Source organism: Hyla sarda, chromosome 5 (assembly GCF_029499605.1).
Source record: "Hyla sarda isolate aHylSar1 chromosome 5, aHylSar1.hap1, whole genome shotgun sequence".
NCBI lineage: Eukaryota > Metazoa > Chordata > Amphibia > Anura > Hylidae > Hyla > Hyla sarda.
The window spans coordinates 204,715,367-204,735,651 of NC_079193.1; the positions used below are offsets into that span (position 1 = coordinate 204,715,367).

The window sequence follows — 20,285 nt, forward strand, 5'->3', positions numbered from 1 at the left end:
CGTAGCAGCGTACTAGGCCGGAGCCTGCCCGGAGTGGAGAAGAGGACCCTCGGAGAAGGATAGCCCGTACCGGTGCACCCTCCACCCGGAATGGCGCCGGACACTACAGAAAGGAAGGATAATATCGGCCATACCGATAATCGGTCGATCCCTAGTTTCCAGTTTAGGCAATGTTTACATTGCTATTGTGCTCCGCCCTGTTCTGAATCTGTCCGGCTCATTTTTTCTTTTGCACTGAAAGGCCCCAAAACAGGTTTAAGCACAACTACTGGATCCCAAAGGATTCACTTGACTTGAATGGGGGTCAGTTGGGGATCCAGTAGTTTATGGAGAAAAAAATAATGCATGCACTATTTGAGCTCCGTATAGCGGAGCCTGACGGCAATGTGAAAGAGGTCTTAGATTTTGCTGTGACTGGTCCTTCTGAGCATATTGATAAAGGATAAAACATCATTTATTTATTAGTATTTTCTGTAGCCAATTGTAGATCTATTATGTTTATTTTTATGCTTTCTCTAGCAGACACACTAGAATTTTAATACTGTTATACAAAAACTTAAATGGCTATTGGTGTTCCAAAAAAAAAAATACTTCTATGCTACTGGCAGAAAACATAGTACCCATTTCTAACTCCAAAGCACCATCTGTACTATAGTGTTTTTAAGATGAATAGTTTCCATGGCAACATGCACGCCAGGGTAACCAACATGAAGTCCTTTGTGTTTCTTATAGCGGTCCTTATATTAAATCAGGATTCAGGAAATCTGTTCATCATGAATCATTGCTTTTCATCAATTTATGTGCACTATGTCTAGAAATATTTAGCATCTCAAAACATAAATTGCAAGTTGTAATTTTCAAGCGAAGAGATATTGTGCACTTTCAGGGGTGAGTCTGAGCCTCTCTCTAATAGCTGTGGAAAGACTAACAGGGAGTATTTGGAACTCTTTACAGTATATTTTAAAAGGACACCTTTATTTGGCAACACATGTGAAAACCATGCAAGTAAGTGACATGCAACTTATGTTCTGCATGATTAAATGGGTTTTCTGAGCAAGGAACGTTTTTCCATAAGAGACTAGGGCTGCAGTGAAAATAAAGCAGTATACTTTCCTGATCTGCTTTCATGCAGTTCCAGTATTCATAAACACTTTGCTCTAGTCCACTTTTTTTATTCCCTCCTTCCTGTGATGTGCCGTGTAGACAAGCAGTTCTTGTCCATATGGCACATCAGAGGAAGGAGGGAGAAAAGGACCACAGCGGAGACTGGGTGCTTGAGAATACTGCAGCGGCATGGGAGCATGCTTGGAAAGTATACTGCTTTTTCACTGCAGCCTGAGTCTCATATGAAAAACTCTACCTGCCCAGAAAACCCCTAAAAGGTACGTTCATATAAACAGATTTAATGGCGTTTGCAGCTGTATACCGCTGCCAGTTTGCTATGTTCACATGCAGAAAATCTGCTGCAAAATATGCACTTATAAGCATACAGAACATAAGTGGCTGGTCACTTCTTTTTTGTGCATAATGGTAAAGCATGCCATGAAAGTTTCCCTGAATAATATGCACTGTAGCTGATTCATTTCAATGGTCAGTTTCTGAGATCTCTACAATACAGGTTTATAACGTGGGAAATAGTAGCGAAGGATCCAGATACTCATTGTTACCAATTGATGGGGCTATAGAGGAGGAATAGAGGATAAGATGATACGCATACGCTGGACTCTTCACATGGCAGTACAAAGAAGCAATGAAGCCCTAGAGGATTTGACGACCCAAATGGGGACAGTGAGCTCCGATATTATGCTGATCAGAGAGTACTTAAAAAAAAAAAGAGAGGCAGAAGCAATAATGAAAACCCAGGAGGAAGATGGAAAGGAGATTAAAGATCTGAAGTTGAAGATAAATGACCTGGAGGATGGATCCAGGAGAGCTAATGTTAGATTAATCGGACTCCCAGAAGGAGAGGAAGGGAGTAATCCAATTTTGTTTTGTACTAAATTGATAAAAGAAACATTAAATGTTGGAAATCTAACAGAATGGTTTATGATCGAAAGAGCGCACAGGGTACCAGCGGGTAAAGCAGTCCCAGGAGCGCCTCCAAGGACAATGTTGATTAAATTATTGCCTGCAATGGACAGAGACATTTTGCTAAAGTTTTCAAGGGAAAAAGGAAAGCTAGTATATGGTGCCGCTAATTTATTTTTATACCCAGATTTTTCCCATGTTACCCAGAAGAGAAGAATGGCTTTTAAAGAAGTGAAAAAGCGTCTGCATAGTTTAGAGATTCCTTTCTCGTTGCTATTTCCAGCCCGCATGAGATTAGTTTATTAAGGGAAAACCTTGTTTTTTGTTTGTTTTTTTACACAGCAGGGGTGTGGAAATAAAAAAAAAAAACTACTTGTCCAAGGGACTTAAGCGGAACACAATCTACTTGTCCCCCGGCGATTGCAACATGCCATTCTATTAACGGCGGGAGAGCTGTAGCTAGCTCCTTTTACACCCGAGGCAAGCCCCCCCCCCCCCATCTATAGGGGCAGATATGTTTTTCTGTTTGCAAAATGGGAAGAAACTGAAGTTGTTAGTTTTTATCTATATCCCACCACCATTCAAGTTAGAGGGCTTGCATATATTTGCTATCTTTATTAAGGATAAGAACTTTCAGGACCTGTTACAGGGGATTTTAACTTTGTGATGGATAATGTAAGAGATAGAAAAGGGGGCGCAGAGAAGTAGCAGTTCAACAGGGTTAGCTAATGTTTGTGAAGAGCTTGGACTGAATGAAGATGTGTAGATTTACTTATCCAGAAAGTGAAATCTTCTTGTGTTTTAGTAAGACACATAACACAGCGTCTAGAATATACATTGTGCTTACAAATGATAGTGCACTTGCTAAAATTAAGAAAATTCAGTATGTTCCCGGGGTAGTTTCAGATCATTCAGTTGTGTACTTCAGGGTTCTGCATAGTGGGATAAAAAAAGAACCAAAGGGAGGAAATTTTTTTATATTTTTGGAGATAGAAGAGGTGACAGCGGAAATAAGAGGAATTAATGGAATTTTGGCAAAATAATAAAAATACGGCCAGTTTGTTTACTGTATGGGACACTCTGAAAGCTTTTCTAAGGGGTTGCCTGTACAGAAACATGAGTAGAGTTAGGAAAGAAAGTAAGGAAAAAGAGGGCCCTGATCAATTTAGTGGAGGAGGCCGAACAAGGACACAGTAAAGCAAGAGATCCTAATGGAAGAGAAAAGTTAGAGGAAACCCAGAAAAAATATCAAGAATTCCTGAGGGAAAACGTACAGCATAGACTCCTGTTTTGGGGTAAAAAAAAAAAAATTACGGACAGGAGTAAATCAAGTAATTGGTTAGCTGAGTTTGTGAGAAATCAAAGGGAGAGTAGGAATATTAAAGGAATATTAAAGGAAAAAATTGTAAAGCAGTGTCAGATATGGAGTAAATTGGGCCTATATATGGCCGATAGGATCGCCTTGGTAAAATGGTACTCTTACCAATGGTGTTGCATTATTTTAGGGTGACCCCAATCCGGATCAGAAATAAATTCTTTGAGGAGCTAGGAAGATAAGTGAATTCCTATGGGTGGAAAAAAAGCACCTTAAAAGTTATTTAAATCAGCCAATAGAAAGTGGATCTGGAGATTCCCTATTTTTATTGTGTTATAACACAATTAACTTACATTGTACAAGAAGGGGATTTTTTTATGGAGATTCTTAAAGGATAACGGTCAATTTAATAAGGGGTGCAGTGAGTATTTACACCCCACTGGCGATTGACAGATCTTTGGAACAGTGGGCTGTGCAAATTAAAAATTACATTTTCACAGACCACTTTTCCAAAAATCTGTCAGACACCTGTGTGGCGTAAATGCTCACTGTACCCTTTATTACATTACGTGAAGGGCGTAGTTTCCAAAATGGGGTCCCATGTGGGGGTGGGTCCACTGTTCTGGCACTATGGGGGTTTTGTAAACACACATGGCCTTCAATTTCAGACACCTTCTCTTGCCAAAAGCCCAATGTCGCACTTTCTCTTCTGATCATTGTAGTTCGACCACAGAGCACTTTACTTCCACATATGGGGTATGTTCTTACACAGAAGAAATGGGGTTACAAATTTTTGGGGGCTTTTTCCCTATTCTCCCTTGTGAAAATGAAAAATGTAGGTTAACACCAGCATTTTAGTGAAAATCCAATTTTAACGAAAATTTCTCAAACACCGGTGGGGTGTTAAGGCTCATTATACCCCTTGTTACATTCCGTGAGGGGTGTAGTTTCCACAATGGGGTCACATGTGGGTATTTATTGTTTTGCGTTTGTCAGAACCGCTGTAAAATCAGCCACCCCTGTGCAAATCTCCAATTTAGACCTCAAATGTACATAGTGCACTTCTGAGCCATGTTGTGCGTCCGCAGAGCATTTTACACCCACAAATGGGGTATTTCTGTACTCAGGAGAAATTGCGTTACAAATTTTGGGGGTCTTTTTTTCCTTTTACCGCTTGTGAAAATTAAAGGTATGGGGCAACACCAGCATGTTAGTGTCAAAATGTTTTGTTTTTTTACACTAACATGCTGGTGTAGACCCCAACTTTACCTTTTCATAAGGGGTAAAAGGAGAAAAAGCCCCCCAAAATTTGTAACACAGTTTCTCCCGGGTACGGAGATACCCCATATGTGGCCCTAAACTGTTTCCTTGAAATACGACAGGGCTCCCAAGCGAGAGAGCACCATGTGCATTTGAGGCCTAAATTGGGGATTTGAATGTGCCACAAAAATACCCTACGGCAGTGTTTCCTAAACAGGGTGTCTCCAGCTGTTGCAAAACTCCCAGCATGCCTTGACAGTCAGTGACTGTCCGGCAATACTGTGAGTTGATGTTTTTCAACAGTTGGAGGCTCTGTTTTGGAAACACTGCCGTACAAGACTTTTTTTTTTTTTTTTTTTTTTTTTATTGGGGGGGGGGGGGGGGGGACTGTGTAGGGGTATGTAGTCTTTTGTTTTTTATTTTTTGTAGTGTTTTTAGGGTACATTCACACAGATGGAGGTTTACAGTAAGTTTCTCGCTGGGAGTTTGAGCTGCGGCAGAAAATTTGCTGCATCTCAAACTTGCAGCAGAACTCAATGTAAACCTGCCCGTGTGAATGTACCCTGTACAACTCCAAGCATGCACTGACAGACCATACATGCTGGGAGTTGTAGTTATGCAACAGCTGGAGGCACATTGGTTGCGAAACACTGAGTTAGGTAACAAACTCTGTTTCACAGCTGAGGCATCCAGCTGTTTCATAACTGACAACTGCCGCAACATGCAACAGACTACCCTACAACTCCCAGCATACCCTTTGGTAGTCTGTGCATGTTGGGAGTTGTAGTTATGAAACAGCTGGATGCCTCCAGCTGTTGCATAACTACAACTCCCAGCATGCACAGACTACCAAAGGGCATGCTGGGAGTTGTAGTTGGAACTCCAGCTGTTACAAAACTACAACTCCCAGCATGCCCTTTGGCTGTGCATGCCGAGAGTTGCTGCTAAGCATCAGCAGGAGGTGAACAGACCTAAACTCCTGCTGTATCCAGCCGCCGGGACCGCTGCCGCTGTATCCTGCCGCCGGGACCGATCCTGCTGTTCCTATGGCCACCAGCGATCCTGAGGGGAACCCCGCCAGACCAGGGCAAGGTAGGAGACCCCGCCGGCGCCGATCTCCGCTTCGATCGCCGGCCCCAGCAGGTCCATGATTGATCTGTTGTTCCGACCGATCAATCACGTGATCATGAGGCGGCACCCGTGCCACCTCACGCCTGCTGAGTAAGGGTGAATGGGGCTGTCTCGGACAGCCCCATTCACCCTTTTTTTTCCAGGTCACCAGAGACCCGATTGACCTGGAATAACTGTAAATCGCACGTCTGAATTGACGCGCAATTTGTGGCGATCGACGATATGGGGGGGGGGGGCGACCTCAGGACACCCCCCTGGGTGATATGCTGGGATGCCTGCTGAACGATTTCAGCAGGCATCCCGGTCCCTGCCCGGCGAGCAGCAGGGGCTGGATGAACGTAGGGTGTACCCATACTCCCTGAGTCCTTAAGGACTCTGAAGCGGGGGCATATGGATATGCCCTGCGTCCTTAAGGGGTTAAAAAAAGACAAAAAAAACACTGTACAATGGAGAGGTCTATTGCCTCTATTATGCATTACTTGCCTAGGTTTACTGCTGTGTGGTCCAAGTATTTATCCTTTGGCTGGGTTCACACTGTGGAATTTCTGGGCAGAATTTCTGCCGGAGATCAAGCCGGCGGCACTAGGACCTCGCGGACTGGATTGCCGTCCCCATAGATGTCAATGCATTTTTTTAGCAGATCTACCAAAAGATCCACCCAGAAATGCATTGCTTTCTATGTGGACGGCAATGCAGTCCGTGCTGTCTTAGTGCCGCCTGCTAAATCTCCGGCAGAAATTCTGCCCAGAAATTCCGTAGTGTGAACGTAGCCTTTCAGAACCCGCAAGCATATGTACTACATGACACCTCCGCTTAAACTTGTCCCTATAGTATTTAACATGTTCAAGTGTTCTTTGGGGTTACTGTTGAATGCAAATTCTTTGTGTTCTCTGGAGTATAGTTTTTTTTTTCTTTTTTCTTTCCTTTCTTAGTTGCAAGCATATGCGGCCTATATTATTACTGTTGGAAGTGATCTTTTGACAAGGCATTGTGAACTTCATCGCCCCTAGACGACTCTTCTTATATACTAGACCTCACTTTTTGCTCACAATGTCACGATGTACATTATTTCTTTGTGTCGCTTTCTATTTGATACTCATTGGTTACGGTGATAGTCTGTTTTTGTATTTATATTGTGTGCATACACTGCGATGCCTTATTGTAATGTCTCTTTTCTTATTGTTTAATAAAAAGTTATACAAAGCCACCAAAAACTGACCAATGGGAGCAGTGCAACCAGTGGTCATTATAACACTTGCTACCTTTGTATACTTGGAGTATAAAGATCTGAATGTTTCTTGCAGATAATGCAATATCGGAATTTTTGGAATAATTTGGTTTCCTTGCTCACAGGACTCCCTTGTTGACTGTGTAGAGAACCGCATACGTCAGCTTGAAGATCTGGAAGCTGCATTTTCCGATTTCTGTGAGGCTGATGGTGAGGCGACTGTACAAAGATGGGCCTCCAATCCTGGGTATGGCTGTAAACTTTCTTGATCGTGTACATTATAAACCTCAATCTGGTGCACAGAATCCACCTGTATTGCAGTCAGGGTTATGCACCATATATTGCTCAGTATATGTTATATTGACAAATTAATGTGCCAAAAAATGTAGCACAGCGTGACCCCAGCATTGTCTTGCAAGCCAGTACTCTGCTAACCACAGTAGCCTTAGCCTGTATTTTGTTCTATTGTATTATATCTAAAGCTATGCTACTGGAAGTGTTGAATTAGGCTGGGGCTACACAGCGATTTTTGGCCGAGACGGGCTATGTAACCAAAATTTGCTGTGACACACTGTGGATCACATGCTCACACCTAATGTAAGTAAATGCACTTGAACTGCGAAGTCACAAGAAATGCCGTGTTTGATAGGGTTTTTTTGTGACTATTGGTTACTGCCTCTTATGGATTGTAACACACCCCATTCAGTTACCTTAGCCCTGACACAGCACGATCAATGTTTTAAGACACATTGGCCCAGTTTCATTAAAATGTGTGAAAAACTGAGAGTGCCCACAGCGACCAATCATAGCGCAGCTTTCATTTTACCAAAGCTCGGGAAGATAGAAAAGCTGATCTTGGTTGCTGTGGACAACATCTCTCCAGTTTTTCACTCACATTTGTATAAATCATGATTTGTGAATTTGTGAATTTGTGACCCCAAAATTTCTGTCTAGCCCCCTTAATACTGTATCAATCAAAGTTGCTTCCCACGAATTGTAAAGGCTATTTTAATTACTAAACCGAAACATGGAATTTCTTGACTAGAGATGAGCGAACTTACAGTAAATTCGATTTGTCACAAACTTCTCGGCTCGGCAGTTGATGACTTTTCCTGCATAAATTAGTTCAGCTTTCAGATGCTCCCGTGGGCTGGAAAAGGTGGATACAGTACTAGGAGACTCTTTCCTAGGAATGTATCCACCTTTTCAAGCCCACCTGAAAACTGAACTAATTTATGCAGGAAAAATCATCAACTGCCGAGCCGAGAAGTTTGTGACGAATCGAATTTACTGTAAGTTTGCTCATCTCTAGTCTTGACAGAAAAGAACCATTTGGCCTGATATTTCTGAATACTATAAATATTCCCTAGCCCTATCTGCAAGAAGACCACTTCTGCAGGAAGACTCTTCCATGCATCCACTACTCTCTCAGTAAAGTAATACTTCCTGAAATTACAGCAGAAATCTTTACCCCTCTAATTTAAAACTATGTCCTCTCGTGGTAGTTTTTCTTCTTTTAAATATGCTCTCCTCCTTTATCGTGTTGATTCCCTTTATGTATTTAAAAGTTTCTATCATATCCCCTCTGTCTCTTCTTTCTTCTATGCATTGTTATGGTCCTTTAACCTTTCCTGGTAAGTTTTATCCTGCAGTCTATGTACTAGTTTAGTAACTCTTTTCTCTGAACTCTCAGACCTTCTGCAGTATCACTGATAAATATATGAAACAAAATGGGTCCCAGTTTGACAAGATCTCTCTGAAGTAAACCCATGTGGTTTCTCACCTTGTAGTCCATGTGATTGTAGATGTTCCTCAATCCTATCCTTTAGTATGGTTTCCGTTAATTTCCCCACTATTGATGTCAGGCTTACTGGTCTATAGTTGCCCAATTCTTCCCTACTACCTTTTTATATTAATGGGTGCAACATATGCTTATTTCCAATCTTCTAGGATAACTCCAACCGTAAAGTTTAAAAAAAAAAAAACAGATCCCCCCCCCCCAAATTTGCATGATTTGGTGCAGACTTGCTACTTTGGCATCACTGCAGAAATACAGCTAATTTTCTGGAGGAAAAAACACTATCAAACATTAGAACTGTAAAAGCAGCAACATAAAATGGAAAAAAGGGCATTGTGCAACCCCAAATCAGTAGAAAAACTATCCCTTTGCATGAAAGGCTGTCTGCACATTGTTCTACATAGAATTAATCTTTAGAAGCTGTTGAGCCGTGCTGTAAATACCTATATAGTAGTCCAGAGCTGTTTGTTATACATGCTGATTTTCACACCAACTGGCTGCAGATATTGATCCAGCATGTTGGCAGGTTTCATCCCTCTCTATTAGATACACGATACAATAAATGAAGTATGTTTTCCATGGCATTGCAATGCCTTAAGTGCACCACTAGATGTAGTTGTTGGATTATTAGAGAACAAGTTGATCTACTTCTTATACAGAAATCCATGTCCATACGAGCAGGTGATTAATGAACGCTTTCTGCTCAGTCCAGTGGTTTTCTAGTACTGTTTTATCCCAGTCTTTAAACTGTCAGCAAGCATTTGCTCCTTTATCACATCACCTCCAACAAGATAGCTGAATGATGTTATTATTGTGGGAATGTCAGGCAAAGCAAGTTTTAGGGCTCAGGGGCCCTTTGTGTCAGAAAAATACATTTTGCTAGGTAGAGACTTGTATGGGTTGTATGCCCTCATGTTTGACATTTCTTACTAAGTTATAAATCGCACTAGAATCTACTATTTTAGACCAGACATGGTAGTAATGCATTGTAGAATAAGGAAAACGAAATGCTTTTAGGACTTGGTTACTAATGCTAACATGCACATAATATAGCGAATTGTATAAATGAATGCGGTTATTGATGATGTGCATGCATGGATAAATTCTGTATATAATTGGAGTTTTTTTTTTTTTTTTCTTTTAGAATGGGCAGCCTTGTTCAGCTTGTAAACAGTTTAAAAAGTCGAATGGAAGCACCTGACTATGAGATGGTAAAGGCAATTTACTTCCATTACTGTTCCTTTTTCATTATTGGTATTGTATCAGCTCACCACTCTATACAGCAGCAGGCACTTTTGTAGGGTCCTGAAGCATGGATGCAGGGAACCGATATTCCCCGTAGACATAGGACATGAAGAAAGTGAAGGGTCCAGCTCCCAGAAGAATAGGTCCAATAATACTTAGCATTTAATTCTTACACATTAAAAATTGGGATCTTTTAGTAAAAAATGGAAAGTGACATGTCACTCTAAAACATAGAAGTGAAATGCTGACGCGTTTTGAGCCTAAGCTCTTAGTCATGGCAGGGATACCATCTAACAAGGGAGGTTATATACCAACTAGAGATGAGCGAACTTACAGTAAATTCGATTCGTCAGGAACTTCTCGGCTCGGCAGTTGATGACTTTTCCTGCATAAATTAGTTCAGCTTTCAGGTGCTCCCGTGGGCAGGAAAAGGTGCACACAGTCCTAGGAGACTCTTTCCTAGGAATATATCCACCTTTTCCAGCCCACCGGAGCACCTGAAGGCTGAACTAATTTACGCAGGAAAAGTCATCAACTGCCGAGCCGAGAAGTTCCTGACGAATCGAATTTACTGCAAGTTCGCTCATGTCTAATACCAACGTACATGTGAAAAAATGAAAAAGACACCTTGTTGTAAGTCCAATTCCTGGCCTCCCAAAACCGGAACTGACGTGACATCAACAAAACGTCGGCTCCAAAACACAGGCGATGGAGATTCTGAGTGTTGCAGGGTTGCACCCAAAACCCATTCCTGGAACAAAGGAAAAAACAGTGCGTGCAGTTTCCATGTGTCGCTCCCTAATCGCATAGTATGAATTCTGGTCTGCGGTTTATGATGTATATAGATCTGGTGCAATTCATGTTAAATATGCAGTTCACAAACAGTAATATGTTTATTCACAGTACATTGATAGCGCTATTTTTTTTTACATTTATTGCTTTATTTGTGTGTACCACGCCATTGAAAAATGTTTTTGTGGCTCTCTACACACTTGCCCTACATTAAAGGGGGTTCTCCCATGATTAAAAGTTATCCTCTATTCACTGGATAGGGAATAACAAACCAATTGTGGAGTGTGACTACCCGGAGCCTCACTGATTACGACAACACATGGCAATTGTCCCCTGAGTATATGGAGTGGCAGTGCATATGATCAGCTACCACTCTATTCACTGTCTATGGGATTTTAAAGGGGTTCTCCGGCGCTAAGGCATCTTATCCCCTATCCAAAGGATAGGAGATAAGATGCCTGATCTCGGGGGTCGCGCCGCTGGGGACCCCCATGGTCTTCTACGCCGCACCCGTTAGAATCAGCCCCCGGAGCGTGCTCGCTCCGGGTCTGATTACTGGCGATCACGGGGATGGAGCATAGTGACATCCCGGCTCCGCCCCCTTGTGATGTCATGCTCCGCCCCCTCAATGCAAGCCTATGGTGGGGGCGTGACAGCGAGCCATTTTTTTAATTTTTGCAAGGGGTAAAAGGAGAGAAATCCCCAAAATTGTGACCCCATTTCTCTCGAGTTAGGACATACCTCATATGTGGATGTAAAGTGATCTGCGGGTGCACTAGAGGGCTCAGAAGGGAAGGAGCTGATTTTGCAGAGTGAACTTTGCTGAAATGGATTTTGAGGGGGCATGTCTCATTCAGGAAGCCCTTATGGTGCAAGAATTGCGTAAAAAAAAATAAAACACATGGCATACTATTTTGGAAACTACACTCCCCAAGGAACGTAACTTGGGGTCCAGTGAGCCTTAACACCCCACAGGTGTTTGACGACTTTTCGTTAGTCGGATGTGTAAATGAAGAAAAAATAAATATTCCCCAAATTTCACATTATTACAAGAGGTAATAGGAGAAAATGCCCCCCAAAATTTTAAACCCCATTTCTTCTGAGTATGGAAATACCACATGTGTGGATGTCAAGTGCTTTGCTGGCGCACTACAATGCTCAGAAGAGAAGGAGCCACATTAGGCTTTTGGAAAGCAAATTTTGCTGAAATGGTATTTGGGGGGCATGTCACATTTAGGAAGCCCCTATGGTGCCAGACCAGTATAAAAAAAATACAAAAAAAAAAACACATTGCACACTATTGTGGAAACAACAACTCTCAGAATGTAACAAGGGGTAACGTGAGCCTTAACAACCCATAGGTGTTTGATGACTTTTCATTAAAGTGTACCCGTCAGTGATATAAGAAAAAAAAAAAATTTGTTGGATCTAAGTACTTAATCCTGACCATATACGTTTATTTTTTGTGTCTAGCACCTTTATTTTTTATTTTTTTATTACACTTTTCATTTAGCTCACTAGTCTGAGTTCCTCTCAAAGGGAGGGGGCGTGGCCTCAATGTGCAGGTCTCTGCCCCCTCCCTCAGTATGCTGTCTGCTCACATCTCCCCTAGCATTAGCAAAACTATAACTCGTAGATGGTCCTCACTGACACTAACTGGACATAAGCTGACAGTGGGGGATTTTTCCTCTAGCTGTGAGCCCTGCACTCACAGTTTGAAATAGTGGGCTGTGCAAATGAAAAATTAAATTTTTCATTTTCACGGATCACTGTTCCAAAAATCTCAGACACCTGTGGGGCGAAAATGCTCACTGCACCCCTTATTACATTCCGTGAGGGGTGTAGTTTCCAAAATGGGGTCACATGTGGGGGGTGGTCCATTGTTCTGGCACTATGGTGGGCTTTGTAAACACGCATGGCCTTCAATTCCAGACAAATTTGCTATTGGTCGCTTCTGACTGACCAATAGCAGGGATAGGAGGGGTGGCACCCCTGCCACCTCACTCCTATCCCTTCAGGTGGATCGTGGGTGTCTTGGAAAACCCCGATTCCCCCTTATTTTCTGGGTCACCAGAGACCCGTATGACCCAGAATCGCAGCAGGTGAATTGACCAGCGATTTGCGGCGACCCTGACATGGGGGGATCTCAGGATGCCGGGATGCCTGCTGAATGATTTCAGCAGGTATCTCGGTCCCCGACCGGCTAGCGGCTGGGACCGAAATTCCCACGGGCTTACCTGTACGCCCTCAGCCCTTAAGGACTCTGAAACTCTGAGATCCAGGCATAAGCATTGAAGCGGCAGAATCATCCATCAATGGTTTCCTATGAGAAACCATTGATCAATGTAAAAGATCAGTGTGTGCAGTGTTATAGCCCCTATGGGAGCTATAACATTGCAAAAAAAAAGTGGAGAAAAAAAAGGTTAATAAAGATAATTTAACCCCTTCCCTAATAAAAGTTTGAATCCACCCCCTTTTCCCATTAAAAAAATAAAAAAGTGTAAATAATAAACATATGTGGTATCTCAGGTTATACAGGAATAGAAAAATAGAACTCATTTCTTTCAAAAACCGCTCTGTCTATATGTTAGGTGTGGTTCTGCAGCTCCGTTCCTTTGAAGTGAATGGAGCCAAGCTGTAATAATACACCCAACTTGGAGACAGACAGATGGAGTGGTTTTTGAAAGAAATTTGCGGTTTTTCTATTCCTGGATAACCCCTTTTAATGCTTCTTGATTGTCTATATGGACGATGAACAATTGGCTGCGTTTACAACTTAAAGACACTGCCACGTTCCTAAACATGTTGAGGTTGATGATGGGGATTTCCTGCATCGGTATATAGTGCTATATGCAGCCATGTCTTGGCTGCGGAATGTTTTAATACTAAAATCTGTGTTGTAATTATTGCATGACAGATTTAAAGAGGGCAGAATCCCGTAAAGGATCGGTAGAAACCTTTCTTTCCTTACTTGTTAATGTTTGTCTCCTTTTCTTTCCAGATTCATCAAGCTGGTCTTACGTGTGATTATGCTGAGCTTCCTCATCATGTTAGCTCTCAGATGGAAATAGAATGTTTAATGCAATCCATGAAACATTTATTGAAGCGCCTTCCAAAGCCGACCCTTGTCACATTAGCTAGGTAAAAACTAGCATTAAAGTGCAATTGTCACCTACAATAGGCTTGTGCAATAGAGCTTCACAAGCCTGTTCTAGCTATATACCTGTGTGGATAAAGCAGGCTGCTACAGTCATGGCCGTAAATGTTGGCACCCCTGACATTTTTCAAGAAAAGGAAGTATTTCTCACAGAAAAGGATTGCAGTAACACATGTTTTGCTATACACATGTTTATCCCTTTGTGTGTATTGAAACTAAACCAAAAAAGGAGGGAAAAAAGCAAATTGGACATAATGTCACACCAAACTCCAAAAAAAAGCTGGACAAAATTATTGGTACCCTTTCAAAATTGTGGGAAAATAAAATTTTCAAGCATGTGATGCTCCTTTAAACTCACATGGGGCAAGGAACAAGTGTGGGCAATATGAAAATCACACCTGAAAGCAGATAAAATGAAGAGAAGTTTGCTTAGTCTTTGCAATGTGTGTCTGTGTGCACCACACTAAGCATGGACAACAGAAAGAGGAGAAGAAAACTGTCTGAACCAAAATTGTTGAAAAATATCAACAATCTCAAGGTTATAAGTCCATCTCCAAAGATATATATTTGCCTTTGTCCACAGTGTGCAACATTATCAAGAAGTTTGCATCCCATGACACTGTAGCTAATCTCCCTGGGCGTGGACGGAAGAGAAAAATTTATGAAAGGTGTCAACGCAGGATAGTCCGGATGGTGGATAAGCAGCTCCAAACAAGTTCCAAAGATATTCAAGCTGTCCTGCAGGCTCAGGGAGCATCAGTGTCAGCGCAAACTATCTGTCGACATTTAAATGAAACGCTATGGCAGGAGACCCTGGAGGACCCCACTGCTGACACAGAGACATAAAAAAGCAAGACTTCATTTTGCCAAAATGAACTTGAGTAAGCCAAAATCCTTCTGGGAAAATGTCTTGTGGACAGATGAGACCAAGATAGAGCTTTTTGGTAAAGAACATCATTCTACTGTTTACTGAAAATGGAATGAGGCCTACAAAGAAAAGAACACTGTACCTACAGTGAAATATGGTGGAGGTTCAATGATATTTTGGGGTTGTTTTGCTGCCTCTGGTACTGGGTGCATTGAATGTGTGCAAGGCATCATGAAATCTGAGAATTACCAACAGATTTTTGATTGCACTGTACAGCCCAGTGTCAGAAAGCTGGGTTTGCATCCGAGATCTTGGGTCTTCCAGCAGGACAATGACCCCAAACATACATCAAAAAGCACCCAGAAATGGATGGCAACAAAGTGCTGGAGCGTTCTGAAGTGGCCAGCAATGAGTCCAGATCTAAATCCCATTGAACACCTGTGGAGAGATCTTGATATTTCTGTTGGGAAAAGGCGCCCTTCCAATAAGAGAGACCTGGAGCAGTTTGCAAAGGAAGAGTGGTCCAACATTCCGGCTGAGAGGTGTAAGAAGCTTATTGATGGTAATAGGAAGTGACTGATTTCAGTTATTTTTTCCAAAGGAAGTGCAACCAAATATTAAGTTAAGGGTGCCAATAATTTTGTCCAGTCCGTTTTTGGAGTGTGGTGTGACATTATGTCCAATTTGCTTTTTTTTCCTCTTTTTTTTTTTTTTTTTTGGTTTAGTTCAAATACACACAAAGGGAATGAACATGTGTATAGCAAAACATGTATTACTGCAATCCTTTTCGGTGAGAAATACTTAATTTTCTTGAAGAATTTCAGGGGTACCAACATTTACGGCCTTAACTGTATATTCATAAAAAATAACTTTTTGTAATCCTTCCGGGAGCTGGTGGAGAGGTGGGGACAACTACTGCTAGGATGTAATGCATTGCGCTGTTGGTTAGGGTAGGATCACACGTGCTGTATTTTGCTGCTGCAAAGTTTTTCACATTTGAAGTAAACGGGTAGCAAAATCAGCTGCCGAAAATATGCAGCAGAATACTGCTTTTGTGACCCTTAACCATAGGGTGTATTTACACATACAGTGTCCTGTGCATATTTGATGCACAGGATTTCAAGCTGCAGATTTTATGCTGCAGAGTTCAATGTAAACTAAATGCCTGGACATAGCTTTAAATCTGCAGCTTCAAATATGCATAGGATACTGTGAATAAACCCTTTATCTTTTTCACTCCTAATTTGAGTTGGTCTTTTTGGGGTTTCTGAACCATCCATAAATGAATTAATGTTGTAACATGAAGGACCACTGTAGTGTGTCCTAAAAGCATTGCTTCTAGGAGAGACTATTTCAGACCTACAACAAACACAATAGGAGTTCTGCACTCCCTACACATTTGACTACTGGGCCTTATGCACATAGTAGTGCTACAGGGTACTTGGTATGCCTCCATGTTATGTTCCCCTGGTTTCTATATATCTGAGATACACAAAGTGAACGGACACCTAGACTTTTCTTTAGAAAGGATTTTGCTGCTTAATTCACCATATGTGCCCATGTGACATTTCAGCTCACAACAAATCCTTTCTCAAGCTTTTTTAACCCCTTAAGGACACATGACGTACTGGAACGTCATGTGTCCACTCCCGATCTATAACGCGGGGCCACGGCGTGGCCCCGCGTCATAGCGGTTCGGGCCCGGCCTCTAACAACGGCCGGGACCCGTGGCTAATAGCGCGCGGCATTGATCGCTGTGCCGCGCGCTATTAACCCTTTAGACGCGGCGTTCAAAGTTGAACGCCGCGTCTAAAGTGAAACCGAAAGCATGCCGGCTAGCTCAGTGGGCTGTTCGGGATAGCCGCGGTGAAATCGCGGCATCCCGAACAGCTGACAGGACAGCGGGAGGGCCCCTACCTGCCTCCTCGCTGTCCGATCGCCGAATGACTGCTCAGTGCCTGAGATCCAGGCATGAGCAGTCATGCGGCAGAATCATCGATCACTGGTTTCTTATGAGAAACCAGTGATCAATGTAAAAGATCAGTGTGTGCAGTGTTATAGGTCCCTATGGGACCTATAACACTGCAAAAAAAAAGTGCACAAAAAAAGTGAATAAACATCATTTAACCCCTTCCCTATTAAAAGTTTGAATCACCCCCCTTTTCCTGGTATCGCCGCGTGCGGAAATGTCCGAATTATAAAAATATATCGTTAATTAAACCGCACGGTCAATGGCGTTCGCGCAAAAAAATTCCAAAGTCCAAAATAGTGCATTTTTGGTCACTTTTTATATCATGAAAAAATGAATAAAAAGCGATCAATAAGTCCTATCAATGCAAAAATGGTACCGTTAAAAACTTCAGATCACGGCGCCAAAAATGAGCCCTCATACCGCCCCATACACGGAAAAATAAAAAAGTTATAGGGGTCAGAAGATGACAATTTTAAACGTATTAATTTTCCTGCATGTAGTTATGATTTTTTCCAGAAGTCCGACAAAATCAAACCTATATAAGTAGGGTATCATTTTAATCGTATGGACCTACAGAATACATATCAGGTGTCATTTTTACCGAAAAATGTACTACGTAGAAACGGAAGCCCCCAAAAGTTACAAAACAGCGTTTTTTTTAAAATTTTGTCGCACAATGATTTTTTTTCCCGCTTCACCATAGATTTTTGGGCAAAATGACTGACGTCATTACAAAGTAGAATTGGTGGCGCAAAAAATAAGCCATCATATGGATTTTTAGGTGTAAATTTGAAAGAGTTATGATTTTTTAAAGGCAAGGAGCAAAAAACGAAAATGCAAAAACGGAAAAACCTCCGGTCCTTAAGGGGTTAAGACTCTGGTGACTCAAAACATTACACAGGCACATAAGTTGAATCATCAAGCAAAAACAGCAGATAATAGCACTCGAGGAGCATAATACCGTGTTTGAGTGTGGTCAAGATTAATGGTTAAGTGTGAATTCACATTTGCTAGATTTGTTACAGTAATTCCTATGATTGTCCAGTTCATCTTAATGTGGTTTGCTGAATACCTGTAGTACCTGTAGTAACAAGAAACAGTCTCATTCACATTGATGGAATGTATTTTCAGTCACTGAAATTTCTGCATCAATCAGTCATTTGTGAATGTACCCTTATTGCATGTTACATAACACACAAAATCTCATGAAACAATGAATTTCTATTTGCCAAGCAGGTAAACATCTATATCTGGTAAAGGGTGTTTTGAACCTAGGTTTATGGATATTTAGGCTGGAACACATAGCAGTGGTTAAGCAATGTGGCTATTGGCAACACTGTTTTTACATGAGAAACATTTTAAAAACTGTTTTTGCAAATCCACAGTAATGTACAGTAAAATGTGTACAGGTTTTGCAAAAAGGCAAACCCCCACTGTGTATATGCAGCCTTCAAATAGGCATTGTGTCAACTCAATAGTACAAGAAAATATAAGAAACTTTGTAATATCACTTATTAGAGAAATCTGTCCATTTCTCCCCTTATCTGGCTCTTTTTCCTGCTCCACCCATATTATCAAACTCATCATTCACTCTGAAAAACCGCTCAGGTCAATCATGAGACAAAATGGACGCTGCTGCCCTTAGAAGTATGTAGAGGTGGAATGGAGAGAGGATGTGAGGAGTGGAGGTAGACAGAAGGAGCCTATAGTATTAGCTCTCACTATAGTACTATATTCACAGCTTACACTGTTTAGTACTGCTCTGCAATTGCATTGGTGCAATAATAACATAGAGCATGATTTCATGTATTGGGTATGCAGTGTTTAGGTACTCCTGTGGAATTTTATTTTATTTTTTTTAAATAAATTGGTGCCAGAGTTAAGACTTGAAAATGACATCTATTAAAAAATCTTTACCCTTCCAGTACTTTTTAGCAGCTGTTATGCTACAGAGGAAATTCTTTTCTATTTTAATTTCTTTTTTGTCTTGTTCACATTGCTCTCTACTGACACCTCTGTCCGTGTCAGGAACTGTCCAGAGCAGCATAGGTTTGCAATGGGGATTTTCTCCAGTTCTGGACAGTTCCTGATACGGGCATCGGGTGTCAGCAGAGAGCACTGTGGACAAGACAAAAAAGAAATTCAAAAATAAAATTTCCTCTGTAGCATACAGCTGCTAAAAGATACTGGAAGGGTAAAGATTTTTTAATAGAAGTCATTTACAAATCTGTTTAACTTTCTGGCACCAGTTGATTTAAAAAAGAAAAGAAAAAAATCCACCAGAGTACCCCTTCAATACTGTACCAAAAAAGAAATAAGGTTTTATGGGCTTTCTGCTGAATTGCTGGGTTTTCTTTCATGGTTGAACCATCTTATGTCTGTAGGATTTGAGGTAAAAAAAAAAAAAAAAATTGTGGTGGAAGGGCCCAGCATTTCAGTTTTGACAAGATAGTTACTTTATATGTTAGATTCAATAAGATGACTTATTGTATTTTCCCAGGTCAAGTCTTGATGACTATTGCCCTTCTGAGCAAGTTGACTACATACAAGAAAAGGTTCTGGATGTTCTTCGTTCACTTTTTGGCACTTTGGATGTTCATTTAGAATTTTCCCCTGGGTCGTCATCTGTGTGATTTCTGGATCATCACCTTTATTCACATAGTAGCCTAAAAATTAAACCACTATTCACACCTCTATGAAATGGGTTTCTTTGTGAACCTATAGTATTTTACTGTCATTTACATAAGTATCACCTTTTAACGATTTGTGTCACAGCAGCTTATTATTAGAGTATACATTTAGCTACCTCTAGTAAGTTATTCTTTGTATTGATACTATAAAAATGGGGATTCAAACACATAGGCTGCATCCATACATGGTACAAATAGAAATTTTTATTTGTAGATGTATTTTAGAGAAAGATGTGTCTACATGGTGTTGCTGCTCCTTTCTGTGTTCTTAAGTATGACCACATTATTTATAATTATTCATATGTAAAACTTGATGTTTGTAACTGTTTGTATATTACAGCATTGTACTGTACAGTAGTGTCAGTCTGCTTACGACTTTATAGCAATATTGAGTTTATAGAAACAGGCCTGTTAAAAATAGAGTACATAGTACGTGATCTGTCATTACATACTCCAAATACAAATATCAACAATTGATGTACACCACATCACTGTATCTTTACTCAAGCGTTCGTAACTTGAATGTGCTATGTAATATCTGGGGAATTGATCAATTATGGTCTGTCAGTTCATTTTTAGAACATATTTGTCTTTTTGTCGCAAATTCATTAAAATGTTGCACGGCACTTGAAAAATTGGTTGCAGGGCAACATCACCTCAGAAAAGCCCTACTTCAGAACACAGCTAGCTGGTGGGTATATGAGAAACTAAAAGGTTGTTAACCTTGCCGTATGCAAATTTGTTTTTATGGCAAAAATTTTATTTTGCAACCAGAAACTTTGCCTCTGTTACTTTATAATA

The 20,285-nt window shown here is 41.1% G+C and overlaps 1 protein-coding gene across 1 annotated transcript in view; it reads left to right on the forward strand.

The window, feature by feature from the left end:
- C5H5orf22 (chromosome 5 C5orf22 homolog) overlaps positions 1 to 19,959 on the forward strand; it is a 60,263-nt gene extending 40,304 nt beyond the window's left edge. Inside the window, exons 6-9 of the mRNA XM_056520975.1 lie at positions 7,088 to 7,209; positions 9,905 to 9,971; positions 13,799 to 13,938; positions 19,295 to 19,959. Of these exons, the coding sequence (XP_056376950.1) occupies positions 7,088 to 7,209; positions 9,905 to 9,971; positions 13,799 to 13,938; positions 19,295 to 19,427 (462 nt within the window). The 3' untranslated portion in view covers positions 19,428 to 19,959. The remainder of the gene's footprint in view (positions 1 to 7,087; positions 7,210 to 9,904; positions 9,972 to 13,798; positions 13,939 to 19,294) is intronic.
- Positions 19,960 to 20,285: the final 326 nt, after the last annotated feature.